This window comes from Erinaceus europaeus, chromosome 5 (assembly GCF_950295315.1).
Source record: "Erinaceus europaeus chromosome 5, mEriEur2.1, whole genome shotgun sequence".
NCBI classification, from domain to species: Eukaryota; Metazoa; Chordata; class Mammalia; order Eulipotyphla; family Erinaceidae; genus Erinaceus; species Erinaceus europaeus.
The window spans coordinates 35,661,948-35,681,595 of NC_080166.1; the positions used below are offsets into that span (position 1 = coordinate 35,661,948).

The 19,648-nt window shown below is 47.1% G+C and overlaps 1 protein-coding gene across 1 annotated transcript in view; it reads left to right on the top strand.

The window, feature by feature from the left end:
• The first annotated feature begins 6,050 nt into the window (after positions 1-6,050).
• Positions 6,051-19,648, top strand: part of LOC107523617 (Bardet-Biedl syndrome 10 protein-like) — a 586,797-nt gene continuing 573,199 nt past the window's right edge. Inside the window, exon 1 of the mRNA XM_060191862.1 lies at positions 6,051-6,259. Within this exon, the coding sequence (XP_060047845.1) occupies positions 6,051-6,259 (209 nt within the window). The remainder of the gene's footprint in view (positions 6,260-19,648) is intronic.

Consider the following 19,648-nt stretch of genomic DNA (forward strand, 5'->3'; position numbering starts at 1 on the left):
TTTTGAAATGGGCACTAATGAAAATGAAGATCCAAGATAATAATGGCTTGGGTTACACTTTCCTTAAAGAAGAAACTGTGAGACCCTAGTGAAAGTACAATCAACTGTTTATTCCACAGTAGGTTATCAAGGAATAGTTAGTAAATTATGAAAATTGAAAATGATTTTTAAGGCCTGCTTCCGCCACCCCACCCCGCCAGCCAGTATAGATATCTAAGTATCCATAGATTTTCTGAAGTGCTAATTCCGCATGTATTTTTGACAAGCCAGTGCTGTAATCAGTACATATGAAAACATTTTTTAAATGATTAAAGTGTAGCCAGAGATGAGCAGTGCTCTGGTAAAAAAAAGAAAAAAAAAGAAAGTGTAACATATAGTTGAAACCAGTGCAGTCTGGGTAAACAGGACTATACTAGGACAGACAGGGTCTGTGTGTATTTCCTACTTGTGAATAGAATTTTTGTACTTGCTTCCTGTTACCAGTGCTTTGCTCAACTGCGTATTCATTGATATGCTCTTTTATAAATATTGTACAATTTGATCTTTTTATGGTTTAAATTAGTATTAATTTATATTACACATAACTTGATTGGCTGGCCACAAAAGTCATTCTGTTATTCAGATCTAAAAACCTGAAACATTGTTAGTCACCCTCCCTCTGAGGCATTGGTCTTATCTACTTGTATGCTACTTTCATTTGGTCTTAATAGTGTTTTATTTGTATGGGTATTTCCTAAGGTTAGAAAGGTAATTTTTTTTCAATTTTCTTTTTATGACATATGTTATGGGTTCTTATCATCCGCCAAGTCAAAAACTATTTCATGAGAAAAAGCAGGGTTACTCATGACTGTTCACTGTACACTAAAGGCATGTATCTGATCTAATTGTCCCCTTGTGCTTTTAGTTGTATGAGTTACTTTCTGTGAACTGAACAAAAACTCAGGAATTGGTGGCTTAGTTTTAGATCATTACTTATACTAGGCTAAGTATGTGAGTCCTCTTAAACACACAGTTCACTTTGTATTTAGCCATATATGTAATTGACTTTGAATGTCCTTTACCCGGGGTTTATCTTTCTTATTTTCATGGATTCAAAAAGATTGTAATTTACAGTTCCCAGTTGTCTCAAGAGCTTCATGATGGTTTTTCTAGGGTTTAATACCTTATGGCCAGTTTTTGAGTTGAATCAAAATTTTATTTTTTCACATGAAAATCTGAATGAATAATAGTTATTGACACATGCATTTCTGTGTTAGTCATTAAATATACTATACCTTCAGCTATCTACCATTAATGAGACTTAGCTGATCTAAGAAAAGATTTTTTAAAAAATGGGACGTGTGAAACAAGTTTCAGCAATATTTTCCTTGTATGTTATATCAGTTCTTTATTTGTATCACTTATGAAGGTACAGTGTACTTTTGTCACCATTCCATTTAGAAAGTTGGCCTTGTAAAATACACCGTTTAGTTTTCACTCTTCTGTGCCTTTAAAAATATATTTTTTGTCATTTTTGTGTTACAAAAGAGTCAAAGTATTTATAGGTCATTTCTCTGTCACTTTATTTCCTTTTACATAGCTATCTTGTATTTAAACAGTAATGCTGTACTTTTATAAGGATTTGCCTATTTCAAATATATTTACTCACAAGCATCATTGAAGTAGATTTGTCAGAGTATTCTGAGTATTGTTAAGCAGTGCCTTTTCTATGGAATTCACACTAGGTTTTGTTTTTTTTTTTTTTTTTTTGGAAGGGTGGGTTGTAAATCTGTGCCATATACACACAAAATTCTATGGAAGGCAGTTTTAACTGTTTGAAGAATATCTTCCAGAAACACTTAAGAAAACAATAGAACTGCATTTTTCCCCACAGTTAGCATTTCTGGTGAGCAGTGGAATATGTTTTCTGGGATATTTGTTTGCTATACAGGGACAATGGCATTGATGAGCCGTATAAGACATGAGTTGTGTTAAACGTAGAGATACAAAATTTGCATTTATTCCACTTGGCAACAGGGAAGAAGAACCCTACATAGATCACTAAGCATTTCACCTTCTAACCTATTTGACTAAATATGGAAAAAGAGATTCTTTAAAATGTGTAACCTGCCACTATTATATAATTTGGTTTCACTAAATTTACCTCTAGTGTGAACTTAGTATATTTAATTTAGTTTTGCTTCCTTTAACATCATTTTGTTACAGTTTGTAATTGAAGATGGACTGTTAAAATTGTATAGGCCCAGTGTCTCATTAGTATGATTAACATTTAAAAGAGCCACAAGAAACCCATGACAAAATGAATGTGAACATAGTTTCCTAAAGTAGCTAGAAAATTTTATCTTTTTGCATTTATCATGTAAAATTATTTTAATATTACACTATTGAAATTTATTTTTAAAAAATGCCACAAAACATTTGAACTGATAAGCACAGAACTTTAGTTGTAAAATGTTTTCACTTTTCAGCATGCTAAATATACTTCTAAATTAAATATCCTGTTTAGTAGCCATTTATAAATTCAGACACCATCACTGGTCAGTTTTGTATGATAGAATAAATTATGTTATCTTCAGTGTAAGTACAGCACGCTGTCAGATTCTTTTCTTTACGGTGCATAGTTAATGTACAGATAGTCATAGTCTACTGTTTTGTATTGTATTACATTTCTAATCTCTATTCCTAACCTGTTATAATTGTTTGCAGAGACAGAAGCATTGAATTTTTCTAATGATCTGTAAAATTATGCTAACTTCTACAAGTAGGCATTCTAAATAAAATTTTTAAAAGAGTACATTGTGATTCAATGACTTTTAATATGATTTGTTGACTAAATAGTCCTACACTTTACTTTGGGGGGTGGGATGGCGTGTGGGGAGGGTGAAGTCATTGTGAAAGATAGTGGAGGGTGTGGAAAAGATATCACAGGATCTCTGACGTGTAGCTGATGCTTTATAGCCATTCTTGAATACACATAGTAACCTTAAGTGGAAGTTAACCCAATTTTATAGATGAAGAATCAAAAACAGGATGATCTCAGAGATTCCAAAAGATACAGATTGAGAATGATAACCAAGCACAACTTTGGACCCATCTCTGACTTCAGTACCCATTCCTTCCCCCTCTACACTTAAATAGAACTCTAATAATAAACTTTTAAAAATTTGCAATAGCAGGTGGGCAGTGGCACACGGTGTTGAGTGCACACTTCACTGTACACAAAGACCCAGGTTCTAGCCCCCAGCTCCCAACTGCAGGGGAGAAGCTTCATGAGCAATGAAGCAGTGCTGTAGGTGTCTCTTTTCTCCCTACCTCCCCTTTGCCTCTCAATTTTTCTATCAAATTAAAGTGTATTTTTGGAATATGTTCACTGCTGGGATCTATATTAATGTATAACCCCTTTGCAATTGGTAGGACTAGAAGGGGGAAATATATATATATATATATATATATATATATATATATATATATAATAAAAATTTCCTCTCAGATTACTGGTTATTCCTTATTGAGTCAACCTCAGATGAATTCTGAGAAGTCTTAAGTCATTCCTCTCCTTCATTCTTCTCCCCTCCCATGCTTAACTCTCACCTCAGGATCTAGTCGCTTGTGTGTTACAGGTTTTTTTCAGTTAACATGCATAGGACAACATATCTCACTATTCAATCTCAATAAAACATCTACAGATATTTTTTTCCCACCAGGGTTATCACTGCGGTTCATTGCCTGCACTGGGAATGCACCGCTCTGGTAGCCATTTTTTCCTATTTTTATCAGGACAGAGGGAAATTGAAAGGGGAGCCGGAGATAGAGAGGAAGTAAGACACCTGCAGACATGCTTCACTACTCGTGAAGCTTCCCCTCTGCAGATGAGGAGCGGGGGCTGGAACCCTGGTCCTTGCCCCTGGTAACATGCGCTTAACCGAGTACACCACCGCCTGGTCTCCAAATATTTTCTTTCTAATAACAACCATATTCCATTTAGTGTTCTATGATGTAAAGTTCTGCTAATCAACTTTCCACACATTGGGCCGGGTGGTGGCACACCTGGTTAAGCGCAAGTTACAGTGTGCAAGGACCCAGGTTCAAGCCCCCAACCCCCACTTGTAGGGGACCAGTGCTGCAGGTGTCTCTCTGTCTCCCTTTTCTATCTCCCCCTTCCTCTCAATTTCTGGCTGTCTCTATCAAATAAATTAAGATTTTTTTAAACTTAAAAAATTTCACAGCTTTAAAATATTCCTTGTGACCAGATTTTGAGGGTACAATGGTATGGTGGCACAGTCATTAGGTGCATGTGCTATAATGGACTGTAGAGAGCTTCATACAAGTTCAGCACCAAACACATTTTAAAAAAATATTTTACTCCCTTTTGTTGCTCTAGTTTTTTTAATTGTTGTATTGTTATTGATGTCATTGTTGTTGGATAGGACAGAGAAAAATGGAGAAAAGAGGGGAGATGGGGAGAGAAAGACACATGCAGACCTGCTTCACCGCCTGTGAAGCGACTCCCCTGCAGGTGGGGAGCCAGGGAATCGAACCAGGATCCTTATGCCAGTCCTTGCGTTTCACATGTGCGTTTAACCCGCTGTGCTACCGCGTGACTCCCCGTTTTTGTTTTTGTTTTAACATTTTCCCCAACATTTGTTGTATTTTCTATGAAGCCAGAATACCACTGCGATGCAGAAGAAAGACTGGGAAGTCTCAGACATGCAGGTCCTAGGCTCTACTGGCTGAGCTACACATTTTCATTCTCAAAAGCATATAGGGAGGAAGAGAGAGCATAGTGGATCTGCAAAAGACTCTCATTCCTGAGTCATCCAAGTCCCAGGTTCAATCCCCAACACCACCATTGCCTGAGCTGAGAGCAGTGCTCTGGAATAATCCAAAATAAGATTTTTTTCTTTAATATATCTATTGGCTCCTTAAGATGAGAAAGGTGGAGACCAGAAAGTTTGCCCTTAGAGGGCCGGGCGGTAGCGCAGCGGGTTAAACGCACGAGGTGCAAAGCGCAAGGACCGGCATAAGGATCCCAGTTTGAGCCCCCGGCTCCCCACCTGCAGGGGCGTCGCTTCACAGGTGGTGAAGCAGGTCTGCAGGTGTCTTTCCTTCTCTCCCCCTCTCTGTCTTCTCCTCTCAACTTCTCTCTGTCTATCCAACAACAGCAGTGGCAAGAATAACAAGGGTAACAAAATGGGGAAACATGGCCTCCGGGAGCAGTGGATTCGTAATGTAGGCACCGAGCCCCAGCAATAACCCTGGAAGCCAAAGAAAAAAAAAAAAAAGAAGAAAAGGTTGCTCCATGTCACAGTCCCGAGCTCAGCATTTCGTGAGACCAAATGGAGCATGGGAGACATGGAGCAGGGCGATCGTTCTAGCTAACTGCACGTTTTGTTGCTTCTTGGCATTTGGTGATATCCAGCAGTATTAAACTGCATCTCTCTCTCTTTTTCTGTTTTTTATTCTCTTTATTGGGTGGAGATAGCCAGAAATTGAGCGGGTAGGGAGAGACAGAGACCCCTGCAGCCCTGCCTCACTACTGGCAAAGCTTTCCCCCTGCAGGTGGGGACTGGGAGCTCGAACCCAGAACCTTGTGCACTGTAATGTGCGCTCAACCAGGTGCTCCACTGCCCGGCCCTTAAACTGTCTCTAAAGCAAATCACCTACTAGCATGGGGGCTAACGCTTCCCATCTTTCGCCTCCTGCTAGAGGGGCGCGGCGCCTGGGGCTCGGCCTCCCCGCGCATCTTACACCCCAAAGATGCCTTTGCGGGGAGCCATTCAGGTTGGGCTTCCTGGCAGAGTCGTGTTTGACAGCCGACCACAACCAAGTTTCCCAGGGACCCCAGAGGGAGGGCGACTTCCGCTCAGAGGAGTGGCGGCACTTTCTGAGCCGGGCGCTGCGAATCCGGGGAGCTTTCCCACCGAGCACGCAGGAAGAGCGGCCACTTCACCCAATTAAGAAGCGGGGCTGTGACACTTCCAGTGCTGTCCCCGCCCCTTCTGCTTCCTGCGGCGCTCGCCACACCCCTTACAGCTTGCAGTGACTGGGAGATGCGGGACCGAGTGAGGCTATGGCTGTCTGTCTTGGTGTCGGTGAAGGAGGCGCTGCGGGTGGTGGAGGTGCTGGAAACCATCGTGAGCAGCTGCTTTGGGCCGGACGGGCGTCAGGTGCTGTGTACGAAGCCCACGGGCGAAGTCATGCTCAGCCGGGACGGCGGCCGCGTGCTGGGGGCGCTGCACCTGGAGCACCCCACTGCCAGGTACGGAGTCCCCAAGATGGACCCCCCCCCCGTGTCCCCACATCCGGGCCCGCATCCTCACACCCAGGACCCCATGTCCTCACATCCGGGACCCCACGTCCTCATCCGGGACCTCCCATCCCCACATCCAGGACCCCGCGTCCTCACAGCCGGGACCCCACGTCCTCATCTGGGACCCCGCATTCCCACGGCCTGCATCCTGTCCCTGTAGCTGCACTGCAGTAGGCTGGGGAGAGGGTGGTTTGCGGAGCAAGTGCAGCCCCCGTGTCAGCAGGAGCCCCGCACCCCAGGAAGCGATAGAAGCCAGCAGGTCATCTGGCCTGGGTGAAGTCGCGGGGGCAGTGCCCGCAGACTAGCGGTGCAGGGCCTCAGGGCTGCGGTCTCCTTCTGCCTCTAACTCTCAGTCTCTGTCTACAGAGAAGCAGAGAGACTGAAGGGCCGGCGGGGCGTCGATCTCATGGGACGCCTCTGGCTGTGGAAGTGTGGCTTCCGTGGGCTGCTAGGACGCCGGCCCATTGAGATTGCCGAGTTGCCTTCCTTCTCGTTCATTCATTCCCTTACTGTTTCTGTCTTTCCCTTTTTTGTTAACCTTCAGGAAACAGTTAATACCTATATTTCCTTTTTTAAAAAAAATATTACTTATTCACTTTTGTTGCCCTCGTGGCTTTATTGTTGTAGTTATTATTGGTGGTGTTATTGATGTCGTTGTTGTTTTACAGGACAGAGAGAAATGGAGAGGGGAGAGAGAATGATAGACACCTGCAGATCTGCTCCACCTCCTATGAAGCGACTCCCCTGCAGGTGGTTAGCCGGACTGAACCTGGATTCTCATGTGAGTCGTTGCTCTTTGCGCCGCTGGCACTTAACCCTATGCGCTGCAGCCCAACTTCCTGTCTTTCCCTTTTGTCTCCCAGGATGATGGTGTCATGTGTTTCCAGTCATCATTGGAGCCGTCAATGGTGCTAAGATGTATATTATCTACCTCTGCCACCTGCTCAGAGAGCTGCACGCGGCCACAGACAAAGTAAAGGACTCACTGGGCCAGGCCCACGGGAAACCCTGGAAAAAGTGTTGCCAGTGGAAACTCATCGCCCGAGCTTGCCTCTCCTTTCAGACACAAGTACTAGACTGCGTCGTGGACCAGCACTTAAAGAAACACTTTTTATCCGTGTTTTCTTCCCCTAAAAAGAGGACCTTATGCAGAAGCTCTTTGGAGGCGCTCTTTGAAGCGTATTTACGAGGGAGAGTGGGAAGAAATCATCACGGCTTTATCTCACAGCTGATAAGTGACTACCTTTTCAAGTGTATGGCTCACGAACGTGGATTTGAAGAAGTCTTCGAGTTAGTGGATGACTGCTTCTTAGAGTTGAGCATCGGTGCACCGGCCTTCCCGTTACAGAGTCCAAGGTTGTAGCTGGGCTTGTGCTCCACAGAGACTTTTTGGTGTACTGCCCAGTGGAGGGGGACATGAGGCTGGTGGTGGTCAAGAAGCCATCTGTCCTCTTTTCTCATCTTCTGAATCAGAGCTCATCGTGACTTCGGAAATCCAGTTTCAGACATCGCAGTTTTGGATTATGGAGAAAACGAGAGCAATCATGAGTCACTTACGGAGTCACCTGCTCCTGTCCAGGGTGAAGCAGTCAGACATGGTTGTTTACTATGCGGGACTGAATGGTATATCTGTGGTAGAGTGTCTGTCATCAGAAGAGCTTTCTTTTATCCAAAGGATCACTGGTGTTGGTCCCTTTGTGACCCTTCAGGAACCTTCACAGTTCGGAATCTCTAACACTGCGCTGGTGAAATTCTGTACGCCTCTTATCCTTAGATCCAACAGGTACATTCACCTTGGTTTGGTTAGCAACTGTGCTTTTATTCTACACTGTGTAATCCTTTGTGGCCCAGTGCAGGGGATGGTCGAACAACATAAGGACACTTTCCACGGAGCTTTCAAAATGCTTCAGCAGTTGTTTAAAGACCATCATCTCAATTACATGGCACAAGCCAATGACCAAAATTGTTTATCAAGTCACCTTATGTGTAAGAACAGTAGAGAAAGTCATCAGGAGCCAGAGTTTGTTCATGACTCACTACGGAGGCCTTATCAGGAGACAGTTGTGGTGAACAAGGAAAAACTGAGAAAGCCACAAACGTGCATAAAGTGTTTGACTCTTGTTTTTTGTTTTTGTGTTTTTTTTTTTAAGGGAAAGTTTCAAGGGCTTTATATTTAGTAATTTCGTAATCACTAACAAGATTACGGGATAAGAGGGGTACAATCCCCACCACCAGAATTCCATATGCCCCCCTCCTCCCTCCACTAGAAGCTTCTCTATTCTTTATCCCTCTGGGAGTATGGACCAAAATTCTTTATGGGGTGCAGAAGGTGGGAGTTCTTGGCTTCTGGAATTGCTTCTCTGCTGGACATGGACATTGGCAGATGGATCCACACCCCCAGCCTCTTTCTCTTTCCCTAGTGGGGCAGGCCTCTGGGGAGGGGAGGTTCCAGGACACATTGGTGAGCCCATCTGCCCAGGGAAGTCAGGATGGTGTTACGGTGGCATCTGCAACTTGGTGGCTGACAAGCAGTGAGATACAAAGCAGAGGGGGGCTGGGCAGTATCACACTGGGTTCAGTGCACATAGTGAAAAGCACAAGGACTGGCACAAGGATCTCGGTTCGAGCCCCCTGCTCCCCACAAAGCTGGGATCAGCCAATGCCACCGTGAGCTGGAGTTGAGCAGTGCTCTGGTGAGAGAAAAAAGGAAGGAGAAAATGAGAGGACAAGGTGAAGTAGGCCCTGAGGGGCCCAGCAGAGGCCACAGGGCAGATGCCACCCACTGAGCAATACTGCCAGCACATTTTTAAAATATTTATTTATCTTCCCTTTTATTGTCCTTGTTTTTTATTGTTGTAGTTATTGTTGTTGTTATTGATGTTGTCCTTAGATTGAACAGAGAGAAATGGAGAGAGATGGGGAAGACAGACGGGGCGAGAAAGACGAACCAGGATCCTTAAGCCAGTCCTTGCACTTTGTGCCACCTGCACTTGACCCGCTGTGCTACTGGCCGACTCCCAGCATGTGTTTTTTTTTTTAATTTTTTAAAATTTATTTGTTATTGGATAGAGACAGAGAAATTGAGAGAGAAGGGGGAGATAGAGAGGAAGAGAGACAGACACCTGTAGACCTGCTTCGCCACCTGTGAGGCGACTCCCCTGCAGGTGGGGAGCTGGGGGCTCGAACCAGGATCCTAACCGGTCCTTGTGCTTTACGCCACATGCACTTACCCCACTGAGCTACCACCCGACTCCCCCACGTAAGTCTTAAAAGCCATTTAGTGGCCACCTCTTCCAAACCCAGAAAAGGGACAGGCACACTTGTGGATTTCCTAGCACTTTGTGGAGAAAACAGTGACCTAAGATTTGAGAGGAACTGTTTGGGTCCGATAAGTCGCTGGATTGTGGACAGGTTTACTGCCCATCCGGCAGCCTGTGGGTGTGTGCAGCTGCTCAGGACCTGGGCTCCCAAGCATGGGCAGGGCAGAAAACAGCTGTTCAGGAGTTTGGAATTGAGCTTGGACACTCTATAAGGAAGTGCTTCTTAAACATGTTTTCCTTTGAAGGTTTTCTTTTTCTAAAGCCTTTATCCATTTATTTTTGTTGCCCTTGTTGTTTTTTATTGTTGTCGTTGTTGTTGGATAGGACAGAGAGAAATGGAGAGAGGAGGGGAAGACAGAGGGGGAGAGAAAGACAGACACCTGCAGACCTGCTTCACCGCCTGTGAAGCGACTCCCCTGCAGGTGGGGAGCCGGGGGCTCGAACCGGGATCCTTCAGTCGCTCCTCGCGCTTGGCGCCACCTGCGCTTAACCCGCTGCGCTGCCGCCCGACTCCCTACCTTTATCCATTTTTTTATTGGACAAAGAAATCAAGAGGAGAAGGTGGAGATAGACATCTGCAGCTCTGCGACACTGCTTGTGAAGCTTTCCCCTTGCAGGCTTGAACCCGGGTCCTTGCGCATGGTAACATGTCAGCACCACTGCCTGATGACCTTTTTTTTTGTCTCCCCTAGGGGTTTTGTGGTTCCGGCCAACTTTTTCAGATAGAAAGACAGGTGCGAGGCAGTGATGCATCTGTTTGAGTTCACACATTACAGTGCACAAGGACCCGGGTTCAAGCCCCAGGTTCCCACCAACAGGGAGAAAGCTTCACAAGTATGGCCAAGCAGGTCTGCAGGTGTCTGTCTGTCTCCCTCTCTATCTCCTCCCCTCTCAATTTTTCTCTTTCTCTACCCAATATTAAGAAATAAAATATATTTTTAAAAGGCATAGTCTATCCAGTAGTAAATGAATAAAATAAAGGGTTTTAGAAAAAGAAGAAAAAAACAGGCCACAGCACCGAAGCTTCCTTCAGGGGGTTGGGGGCCAGGCGTGAACCTGGGTCGTGCCAGTGGCAAAGCAGGCATCCTATCCGAGTGAGCCATCGATTCCTCTAAGCCCCTTGGATTCTCTGTGGCCTCTGTTAGTGTAGAAAAAGACGGACTTCCTTCCTTCCTATAGCAAGAATTTTAACAGACAGGGATTTAAATAAGTCTTCCCCACAAGCCTCCATAACCAGCTGTTTCAACGACCTGAAGCCACCTGAGATGTCAGCACAGTTTTGAGGCTCGGTGCTCTGGAGGCAGCATGAACAGAGACGGAAGGTTCACGAAGGACGTGAAACATCTGCAGCTTATCCAGTGCCCAGAGCTCTTGAGTACTTGGGGAACAGAGCTCTTGAGTACTCGGGGAACAGCAGACACCCCGTGATGGCCTGTCATGTCACTCACCACTTGGGGAAAGGGGGACGAGGCACTGCAGACAGCAATCAGTGAGACCCCTGAGCCCTGGTGTTGCGTGGCAGCACACCGGATTCAGTATATGTCTCTAGGTGTAAGGACTCCGGTTTGAGCCACCAGCCCCCTGCAGAAGAAGGGGGCAAGTTCATTAACAGTGAGACAGTGCTGCAGGGGTCTCTCTTCCTACCTCTGGTGCATCCTATAGAGCACATACCTTACCAGGTTCAAGGATGCCAGTTCAAACCTCTGGTCCCCACCTGCAGGGGTAGGGAAGTTTCTCAAGTGAGGAAGCAGGGCTGCAGGTGTCTTTCTTCTTCCCTCTCTAACTCTCTCTCTTCCTCCCAATTTCTTTGTCCCTATCAAAATAAATAAATAAATGGAAAAGAAGGAGGGAAGGGAGGGAGGGAGGGAATCATCCACAGGGAGCAGTGCAGTTGTGCAGGCACTGACCCTGGCAACAGCCCAGGTGGCAATTAAAAGAGGAAGAGGAAGCCGAGAAGTGTGCCCTCCACCAGGCCCTGTGGCTCGAGGGATGGTACAAGCGGCCTGAGTGAGTACAGAGATCAGGTAGGAGACCTCACCACCACGCCTGACTGGCCCTACCATTACCACAAAGAGGGTTCTCAACGGTGAACAAATCTTGGGGGGACTCATGGTTTCCTTCATGCACCAGCAAGTTCTGCCTTCTCACTCCCTCGTTACAGTGTTCCTCCTATTGGACAAATCTCTCATGTTCTCTTATTAGTCTTTAGTAGTGATTTAATAATGATTAGCAAGATTGTAAGGTAACGGGTACAATTGCACAGTTCCCACCACCAGAATACTGTGTCCCATCCCCTCCACTGGAAGCTTCCTTATTCTTTTTTATATTTTTCTTTATTGGGGGAGATGCATGGTGTACACTTGACAGTAAAATATAGCAGTTGGTCCATGTGTCGCATTTCTCAGCTGTCCACATCACACTCTAACCCCAACCAGGTCCTCCTCTGCCATCATGTTGCAGGAACTGAACACTCCCCTCCACACCCCAGAGTCTTTTACTTTGGTGCAGTACACCAACTCCAGCCCAAGTTCTGCTTTGTGTTTACTTGTTTTCCAGCTTCTCTCTCTCTTTTTAAATTTGTATTAGTGACTTAATACTTATCAACAAGATTTTGGGATAAGAGGGGTACAGTTCACACAACTCCCACCACCAGAATTTCCTGTCACATCTCCTCCATTGGAAGCCTCCCTATTCTTTATCCCTCTTGGAGTATGGACCAAAATTCTTTATGGGGAGCAGAAGGTGGGAGTTCTGGTTTCTATAATTGCTTCTTTGCTGGACTGGAGAGTGGGTGGAGCTGGAGGCAGGCAGGTCCCAAGAATCAGGGACTGACAGGACCAGATACCTGCACCCACCCACTGGATAGCAGCTGCAGGAGCCAGAGCCAGGAGCCCTGGCTTGCCTAGGCAAAGGGCCCTGAGTAGGTCCCTCTGAGAAAGAAGAAGGGGAGGGACGCGGGGGGAGGGCCGCTGTCAGCAGGCAACTGGGTCGACAGGGGCATCCACTATGGAGGCCTGTGTCCAGGTGACCGCCCACAAAACCCGGGGCTCCTCGGGCAGCTCAGGGCTCCCAGGGCCCTGGGGGGTGTCTGTGGGGCGGGGGCTGTCAGTCAGTCAGTGTGTCTGTGTGTCAGTGCACTTGCTTGGACAGGGGCTTGGAGATGTTAGATGCCGGCCCCGCCCCCCGGACACACCCCCACCGCGCCCCTGGCCCCGGAGCCCTGCCCACCTCTGCGGGCTTTGGCCTGGGGCTCTGGCTCTGGCTCTGGTGGCTGGCCACCACCCCTCAGATCAAGTTCAGGGTGGGTGTCATGGCCGCCGCCACCACCACAGCCTCCCTAGGGGTCAACTGGATGGGCGGGGTCCTCGTGACCTAGCAACCTCTCAAGCCCTCTGTGATGTCCCCCCCCAGGATTCTGTGCGCAGGCGCACTGACACTGGGCAGCCCAACTGCCCTGCAACTAGGTCAGGCGGCAGGGCCCAGACCCCTGGGCCCTGGCACAGAGGGACGGAAGGACAGGAGGACAGCACTGACCGACGACAGACATCGGAGCTGCCAGCCAAGGGAGCAAAGGAGGAGGTGCGACCAGGAGCCAGGGAGCCCGGGCCACAGCTGCCTGCATGCCTACCTGCCTTGCTGGATGTCTGTATGCTACCTCTGTCCAGGTGGGTTTCTCAGTTCCTCTTGTCTGCTCTCCTCTCCTCTCCTCTCCTCTCCTCTCCTCTCCTCTCCTCTCCTCTCCTCTCCTCTACCTCTAATCTCCTCTCCTCTCCTCTCCTCTCCTCTCCTCTCCTCTCCTCTCCTCTCTTGTCTCTCCTCTCTTCCGGGTACCCTGCTCACCAGCTTGATTGCTTCTGACATTTTGCCTGTGACAGCTGCCCGCACTCCCCCCCTTCAGCGCACCTGAGGTGACCCAGCTCACAGGCTCACCTGCTCACCCCATACACACCCACACCCCCCACCACATTCCCTGGATCAGCCCCTCTGCCCTATTCAGCCAAACTGGCCACTTGGCAACCTATCTGTGCAGGCTTGACTGTCTTTATCATTCAACGTTATATCTCCTTTTGTACTTAGCTTGGTTGATTGGTGGATGGATAGTTGATTGGATGGATGGATGGATGGATGGATGGATGGATGGATGGATGGAAGGATGCACGGGTTGATTGGTTGGTTTGGTAGAAGCAGTTAGGCATCTAGGAGTACTTGAGACCTCTGGCATCAGAACCCTAGTCTGCTGTCGAATGTAAAACATTAACTCCTCAATAAATAAATGAAAAAATAAATTAAATAAACTGGGTTAACAAAAAACACGGTGTCTTTGCGGTTTCTGGATATGCTATGCTGTGAGGATCTTAATAAGGAAAGCATTGTCCTGAGCAGCCCCTTGAAATGTTGCGATATTTCATTTTCCCTTCTTCTTCTTCTTCTTCTTCTTTTTTTTTCTTTGCTTTCTATTATATTGATTTACTTTTTGGAATGGACAGTCAGGAACCGAGAGGGAAGGGAAGGATAGAGATTTTGAGAAGCAGAGAGACACCTGCAGCACTTCTGCACCACTTGTAAAGATTTCCCCCTGCAGGTGGGGAGCAGGGTCTTGAACCCAGGTCCTCCTACAGTGTAACATGAGTGCTTAACCAGGTGAGGCACCACCTGCTATCCTTAATGTGACATTTGTTTTAGCAATGAAAAGAAATTCTCTTGGCTAGGTAAGAAATAAATAAAATATAAATAAATAAACAAAAGTGCTTTTACATTTACACAGTGCATACACACACTCGGACATATTCATGGATATTACCTGTATTATTTATTTATTTATTTATTTATTGCCACAAGGGGTTATTGCCACAGCTCAGTGCCAGCACCTTGAATCCACTGCTCCTAAGTTCCATTTTCCCCTTTTGCTGCCTTTGTGGCTTGATTATTGTGGTTATTAATATTATTAGTGTTGTTGTGATGGTTACAGTCCTTGCGGAGGACAGAGAAAAATGTAGAGAGGAAGGGAAAGAGAGATGGGGGAGAGAAATATAGGCCCCCGAAGATCTGCTTCACTAAATAAATAAAGCGCTGACATTTTACTCAGTAGAAACACAGAGAAACGTATACATGTATATTACCTGTATTTTTTATTTATGTATTCTTTATCTGTTTGCTTATTTATTTATTTATTTATGTATTTATCCATTTATTGCCTCCAGGGTTATTGTCAGGGCTAGAGGCCTGCACCACGAATCCACTGCTCCTGCACACCACTTTTTCCCCTTTGGCTGCCCTTGTTGTCTGATCTTTGTTGTGGTTATTATTATTGTTGTTGTTGCTGTTACTGTCCTTGCATAGGACAGAGAGAAAGGGAGAGAGAAGTGGAAATGCACAGGGGGGAGAGAAAGGTAGACCCCAGCAGGTCTGCTTCACTAGATAAACAAAAGTGCATGTACATTTATTTACAAAGTGGATACACCGATGCATGTATACATGTATATTACCTGTATATTTTTTCTATGAGTATATATATATATATATATATATATATATATATATATATATATATATTGATAGCTTCCAGGGTTATTGCCTATGCTCGGTGCCTGTTCCAGGAATCCACTACTCCTGCAGACCATTTATTCTCCTTTTGCTGCCCTTGTTGCTTGATCATTGTTGTGGTTCTTCTTGTTGTTGTTGTTGTTGTTGTTACTGTCCTTGCATAGAACAGAGAGAAAGGGAGAGGGGAGGGGAAAGGCAAAAGGGGGAGAGAAAGATTGAGCCCCTGAAGATCTGCTTCACTCCCTGTAAAGCGACTCCCCTGCAGGTGGGTGTCTGGGGGCCATTCCCCGGATTCTTCCACCTGTCTCCTCATTTCGAGCCACCACCACTTAACCCTCTGACATAAAGCCCATCCTTCCTGGATTTCCGTTTTATAGCAAGATGACCTGTCTATTTTTTGAATCCTCATTATCCTGAGGATCAGTCCTGGAAATAGTGTCATGAGAAGAGACAGGGGGCTCTCTGGAATCAGAGAGCGCCTGGAACAGCAGCTGGGGCTCTGGAGCCTGGGCATGGGGCACCTACCCATCCACCCTCCAGGGAGTCCACCTGCCTGCATCTTGGTCCTGCTCCCTCCCAAAAAGATTTTTACCCTTGTTTCACTGAGAATCAGGCATCACACAGGAGAGTCAGGCAGCGCTAATTTAAAAAATAATATTAATATATAAATAAAAGCGTTTTTTTTTTTTTACCCTTACTGAAGGACCAGCTTCTGGGAAGGACAGGTTTTGAACCTGAAAACTCTGCCTATTTCGCCAGTCCTAGGCTTACACAGCACACTTGGGACTGGGCGGCCTGAGACCCAAATGTTACATTGTAGATTTTTTTTTTGCAGTTCTTCCGGCTCCCCAGCACATTGGACAGACCCAACTCCCTCTGGGACACCCAGAGAGAAAGATTCTTCCCATCCTTAGTGCAAATGGATTGGAGGGGGAGGGGAGAGAGGTGCATGTGTGGGCTGCTCATGCCCAGGTGTGTGTGTGGGGCCATGGCAGGGGTCTGAAGGGGGTTGAGGGGCAGAAGGAGACTGTTTGGGGGGCAGGCTGCAGGCAGGGGAGCCCCTGAATAGGTGCAGAGTTGTGTGTGTGGGTGTGGTGGCAAGGGGTTAGGGCAGGTCCCCCTGCTGCATGGTGAGATGGCAGCTGGGCTGGCCCAGGGTTCCCAGGGCTGGAGGGCAGCAGCAGGCTGGCAGGAAAGGAGTGCAGGGAGGCACACAGTAGATGACTGTTGGGGAGCTGGGGGACAGGGGGCAAGGGGAAAAGGGGGCATCCTTGCGGAGGGGGAGGGGGCTGGACTGGACAGTGGGTGGAGCTGGAGGCAGGCAGGTCCCAAGAATCAGGGACTGACAGGACCAGATACCTGCACCCACCGACTGGATAGCAGCTGCAGCAGCCAGAGCCAGCAGCCCTGGCTTGCCTAGGCCAAGGGCCCTGAGTGAGTCCCTCTGAGGATGAGGAAGGGGAGGGACACGGGGAGCAGGGGGAGGGCAGCTGTCAGCAGGCAACGGGGTCGACAGGGGCATCCACTATGGAGGCCTGTGTCCAGGTGACCGCCCACCAAACCCGGGGCTCCTCGGGCAGCTCAGGGCTCCCAGGGCCCTGGGGGATGTCTGTGGGGCGGGGGCTGTCAGTCAGTCAGTGTGTCTGTGTGTCAGTGCACTTGCTTGGACAGGGGCTTGGAGATGTTAGATGCCGGCCCCGCCCCCCGGACACACCCGCACCGCGCCCCTGGCCCCGGAGCCCTGCCCACCTGTGCTGGCTTTGGCCTGGGGCTCTGGCTCTGGCTCTGGTGGCTGGCCACCACCCCTCAGATCAAGTTCAGGGTGGGTGTCATGGCCGCCGCCACCACCACAGCCTCCCTAGGGGTCAACTGGATGGGCGGGGTCCTCGTGACCTAGCAACCTCTCAAGCCCTCTGTGATGTCCCCCCCCCAGGATTCTGTGCGCAGGCGCACTGACACTGGGCAGCCCAACTGCCCTGCCACTAGGTCAGGCGGCAGCGCCCAGACCCCTGGGCCCTGGCACAGAGGGACGGAAGGACGGGAGGACAGCGCTGACCGACGACAGACATCGGAGCTGCCAGCCAAGGGAGCAAAGGAGGAGGTGCGCCCAGGAGCCAGGGAGCCCGGGCCACAGCTGCCTGCATGCCTACCTGCCTTGCTGGATGCCTGTATGCTACCTCTGTCCAGGTGGGTTTCTCAGTTCCTCTTGTCTGCTCTCCTCTCCTCTCCTCTCCTCTCCTCTCCTCTCCTCTCCTCTCCTCTCCTCTCCTCTCCTCTCCTCTCCTCTCCTCTCCTCTCCTCGCCTCTCCTCTTGTCTCTCCTCTCTTCCGGGTACCCTGCTCACCAGCTTGATTGCTACTGACATTTTGCCTGTGACAGCTGCCCGCACTCCCCCCCTTCAGCGCACCTGACGTGACCCAGCTCACAGGCTCACCTGCTCACCCCATACACACCCACACCCCCCACCACATTCACTGGATCAGCCCCTCTGCCCTATTCAGCCAAACTGGCCACTTGGCAACCTATCTGTGCAGGCTTGACTGTCTTTATCATTCAACGTTATATCTCCTTTTGTACTTAGCTTGGTTGATTGGTGGATGGATAGTTGATTGGATGGATGGATGGATGGATGGATGGATAGATGGATGGAAGGATGCACGGGTTGATTGGTTGGTTTGGTAGAAGCAGTTAGGCATCTAGGAGTACTTGAGACCTCTGGCATCAGAACCCTAGTCTGCTGTCGAATGTAAAACATTAACTCCTCAATAAATAAATGAAAAAATAAATTAAATAAACTGGGTTAACAAAAAACACGGTGTCTTTGCGGTTTCTGGATATGCTATGCTGTGAGGATCTTAATAAGGAAAGCATTGTCCTGAGCAGCCCCTTGAAATGTTGCGATATTTCATTTTCCCTTCTTCTTCTTCTTCTTCTTCTTTTTTTTCCTTTGCTTTCTATTATATTGATTTACTTTTTGGAATGGACAGTCAGGAACCGAGAGGGAAGGGAAGGATAGAGATTTTGAGGAGCAGAGAGACACCTGCAGCACTTCTGCACCACTTGTAAAGATTTCCCCCTGCAGGTGGGGAGCAGGGTCTTGAACCCAGGTCCTCCTACAGTGTAACATGAGTGCTTAACCAGGTGAGGCACCACCTGCTATCCTTAATGTGACATTTGTTTTAGCAATGAAAAGAAATTCTCTTGGCTAGGTAAGAAATAAATAAAATATAAATAAATAAACAAAAGTGCTTTTACATTTACACAGTGAATACACACACTCGGACATATTCATGGATATTACCTGTATTATTTATTTATTTATTTATTTATTGCCACAAGGGGTTATTGCCACAGCTCAGTGCCAGCACCTTGAATCCACTGCTCCTATGTTCCATTTTCCCCTTTTGCTGCCTTTGTGGCTTGATTATTGTGGTTATTAATATTATTAGTGTTGTTGTGATGGTTACAGTCCTTGTGGAGGACAGAGAAAAATGTAGAGAGGAAGGGAAAGAGAGATGGGGGAGAGAAATATAGGCCCCCGAAGATCTGCTTCACTAAATAAATAAAGCGCTGACATTTTACTCAGTAGAAACACAGAGAAACGTATACATGTATATTACCTGTATTTTTTATTTATGTATTCTTTATCTGTTTGCTTATTTATTTATTTATTTATTTATGTATTTATCCATTTATTGCCTCCAGGGTTATTGTCAGGGCTAGAGGCCTGCACCACGAATCCACTGCTCCTGCACACCACTTTTTCCCCTTTGGCTGCCCTTGTTGTCTGATCTTTGTTGTGGTTATTATTATTGTTGTTGTTGCTGTTACTGTCCTTGCATAGGACAGAGAGAAAGGGAGAGAGAAGTGGAAATGCACAGGGGGGAGAGAAAGGTCGACCCCAGCAGGTCTGCTTCACTAGATAAACAAAAGTGCATGTACATTTATTTACAAAGTGGATACACCGATGCATGTATACATGTATATTACCTGTATATTTTTTCTATGAGTATATATATATATATTGATAGCTTCCAGGGTTATTGCCTATGCTCGGTGCCTGTACCAGGAATCCACTGCTCCTGCAGACCATTTATTCTCCTTTTGCTGCCCTTGTTGCTTGATCATTGTTGTGGTTCTTCTTGTTATTGTTGTTGTTGTTGTTACTGTCCTTGCATAGAACAGAAAGAAAGGGAGAGGGGAAGGAAAGGCAAAAGGGGGAGAGAAAGATTGAGCCCCTGAAGATCTGCTTCACTCCCTGTAAAGCGACTCCCCTGCAGGTGGGTGTCTGGGGGCCATTCCCCGGATTCTTCCACCTGTCCCCTCATTTCGAGCCACCACCGCTTAACCCTCTGACATAAAGCCCATCCTTCCTGGATTTCCGTTTTATAGCAAGATGACCTGTCTATCTGTTGAATCCTCATTATCCTGAGGATCAGTCCTGGAAATAGTGTCATGAGAAGAGACAGGGGGC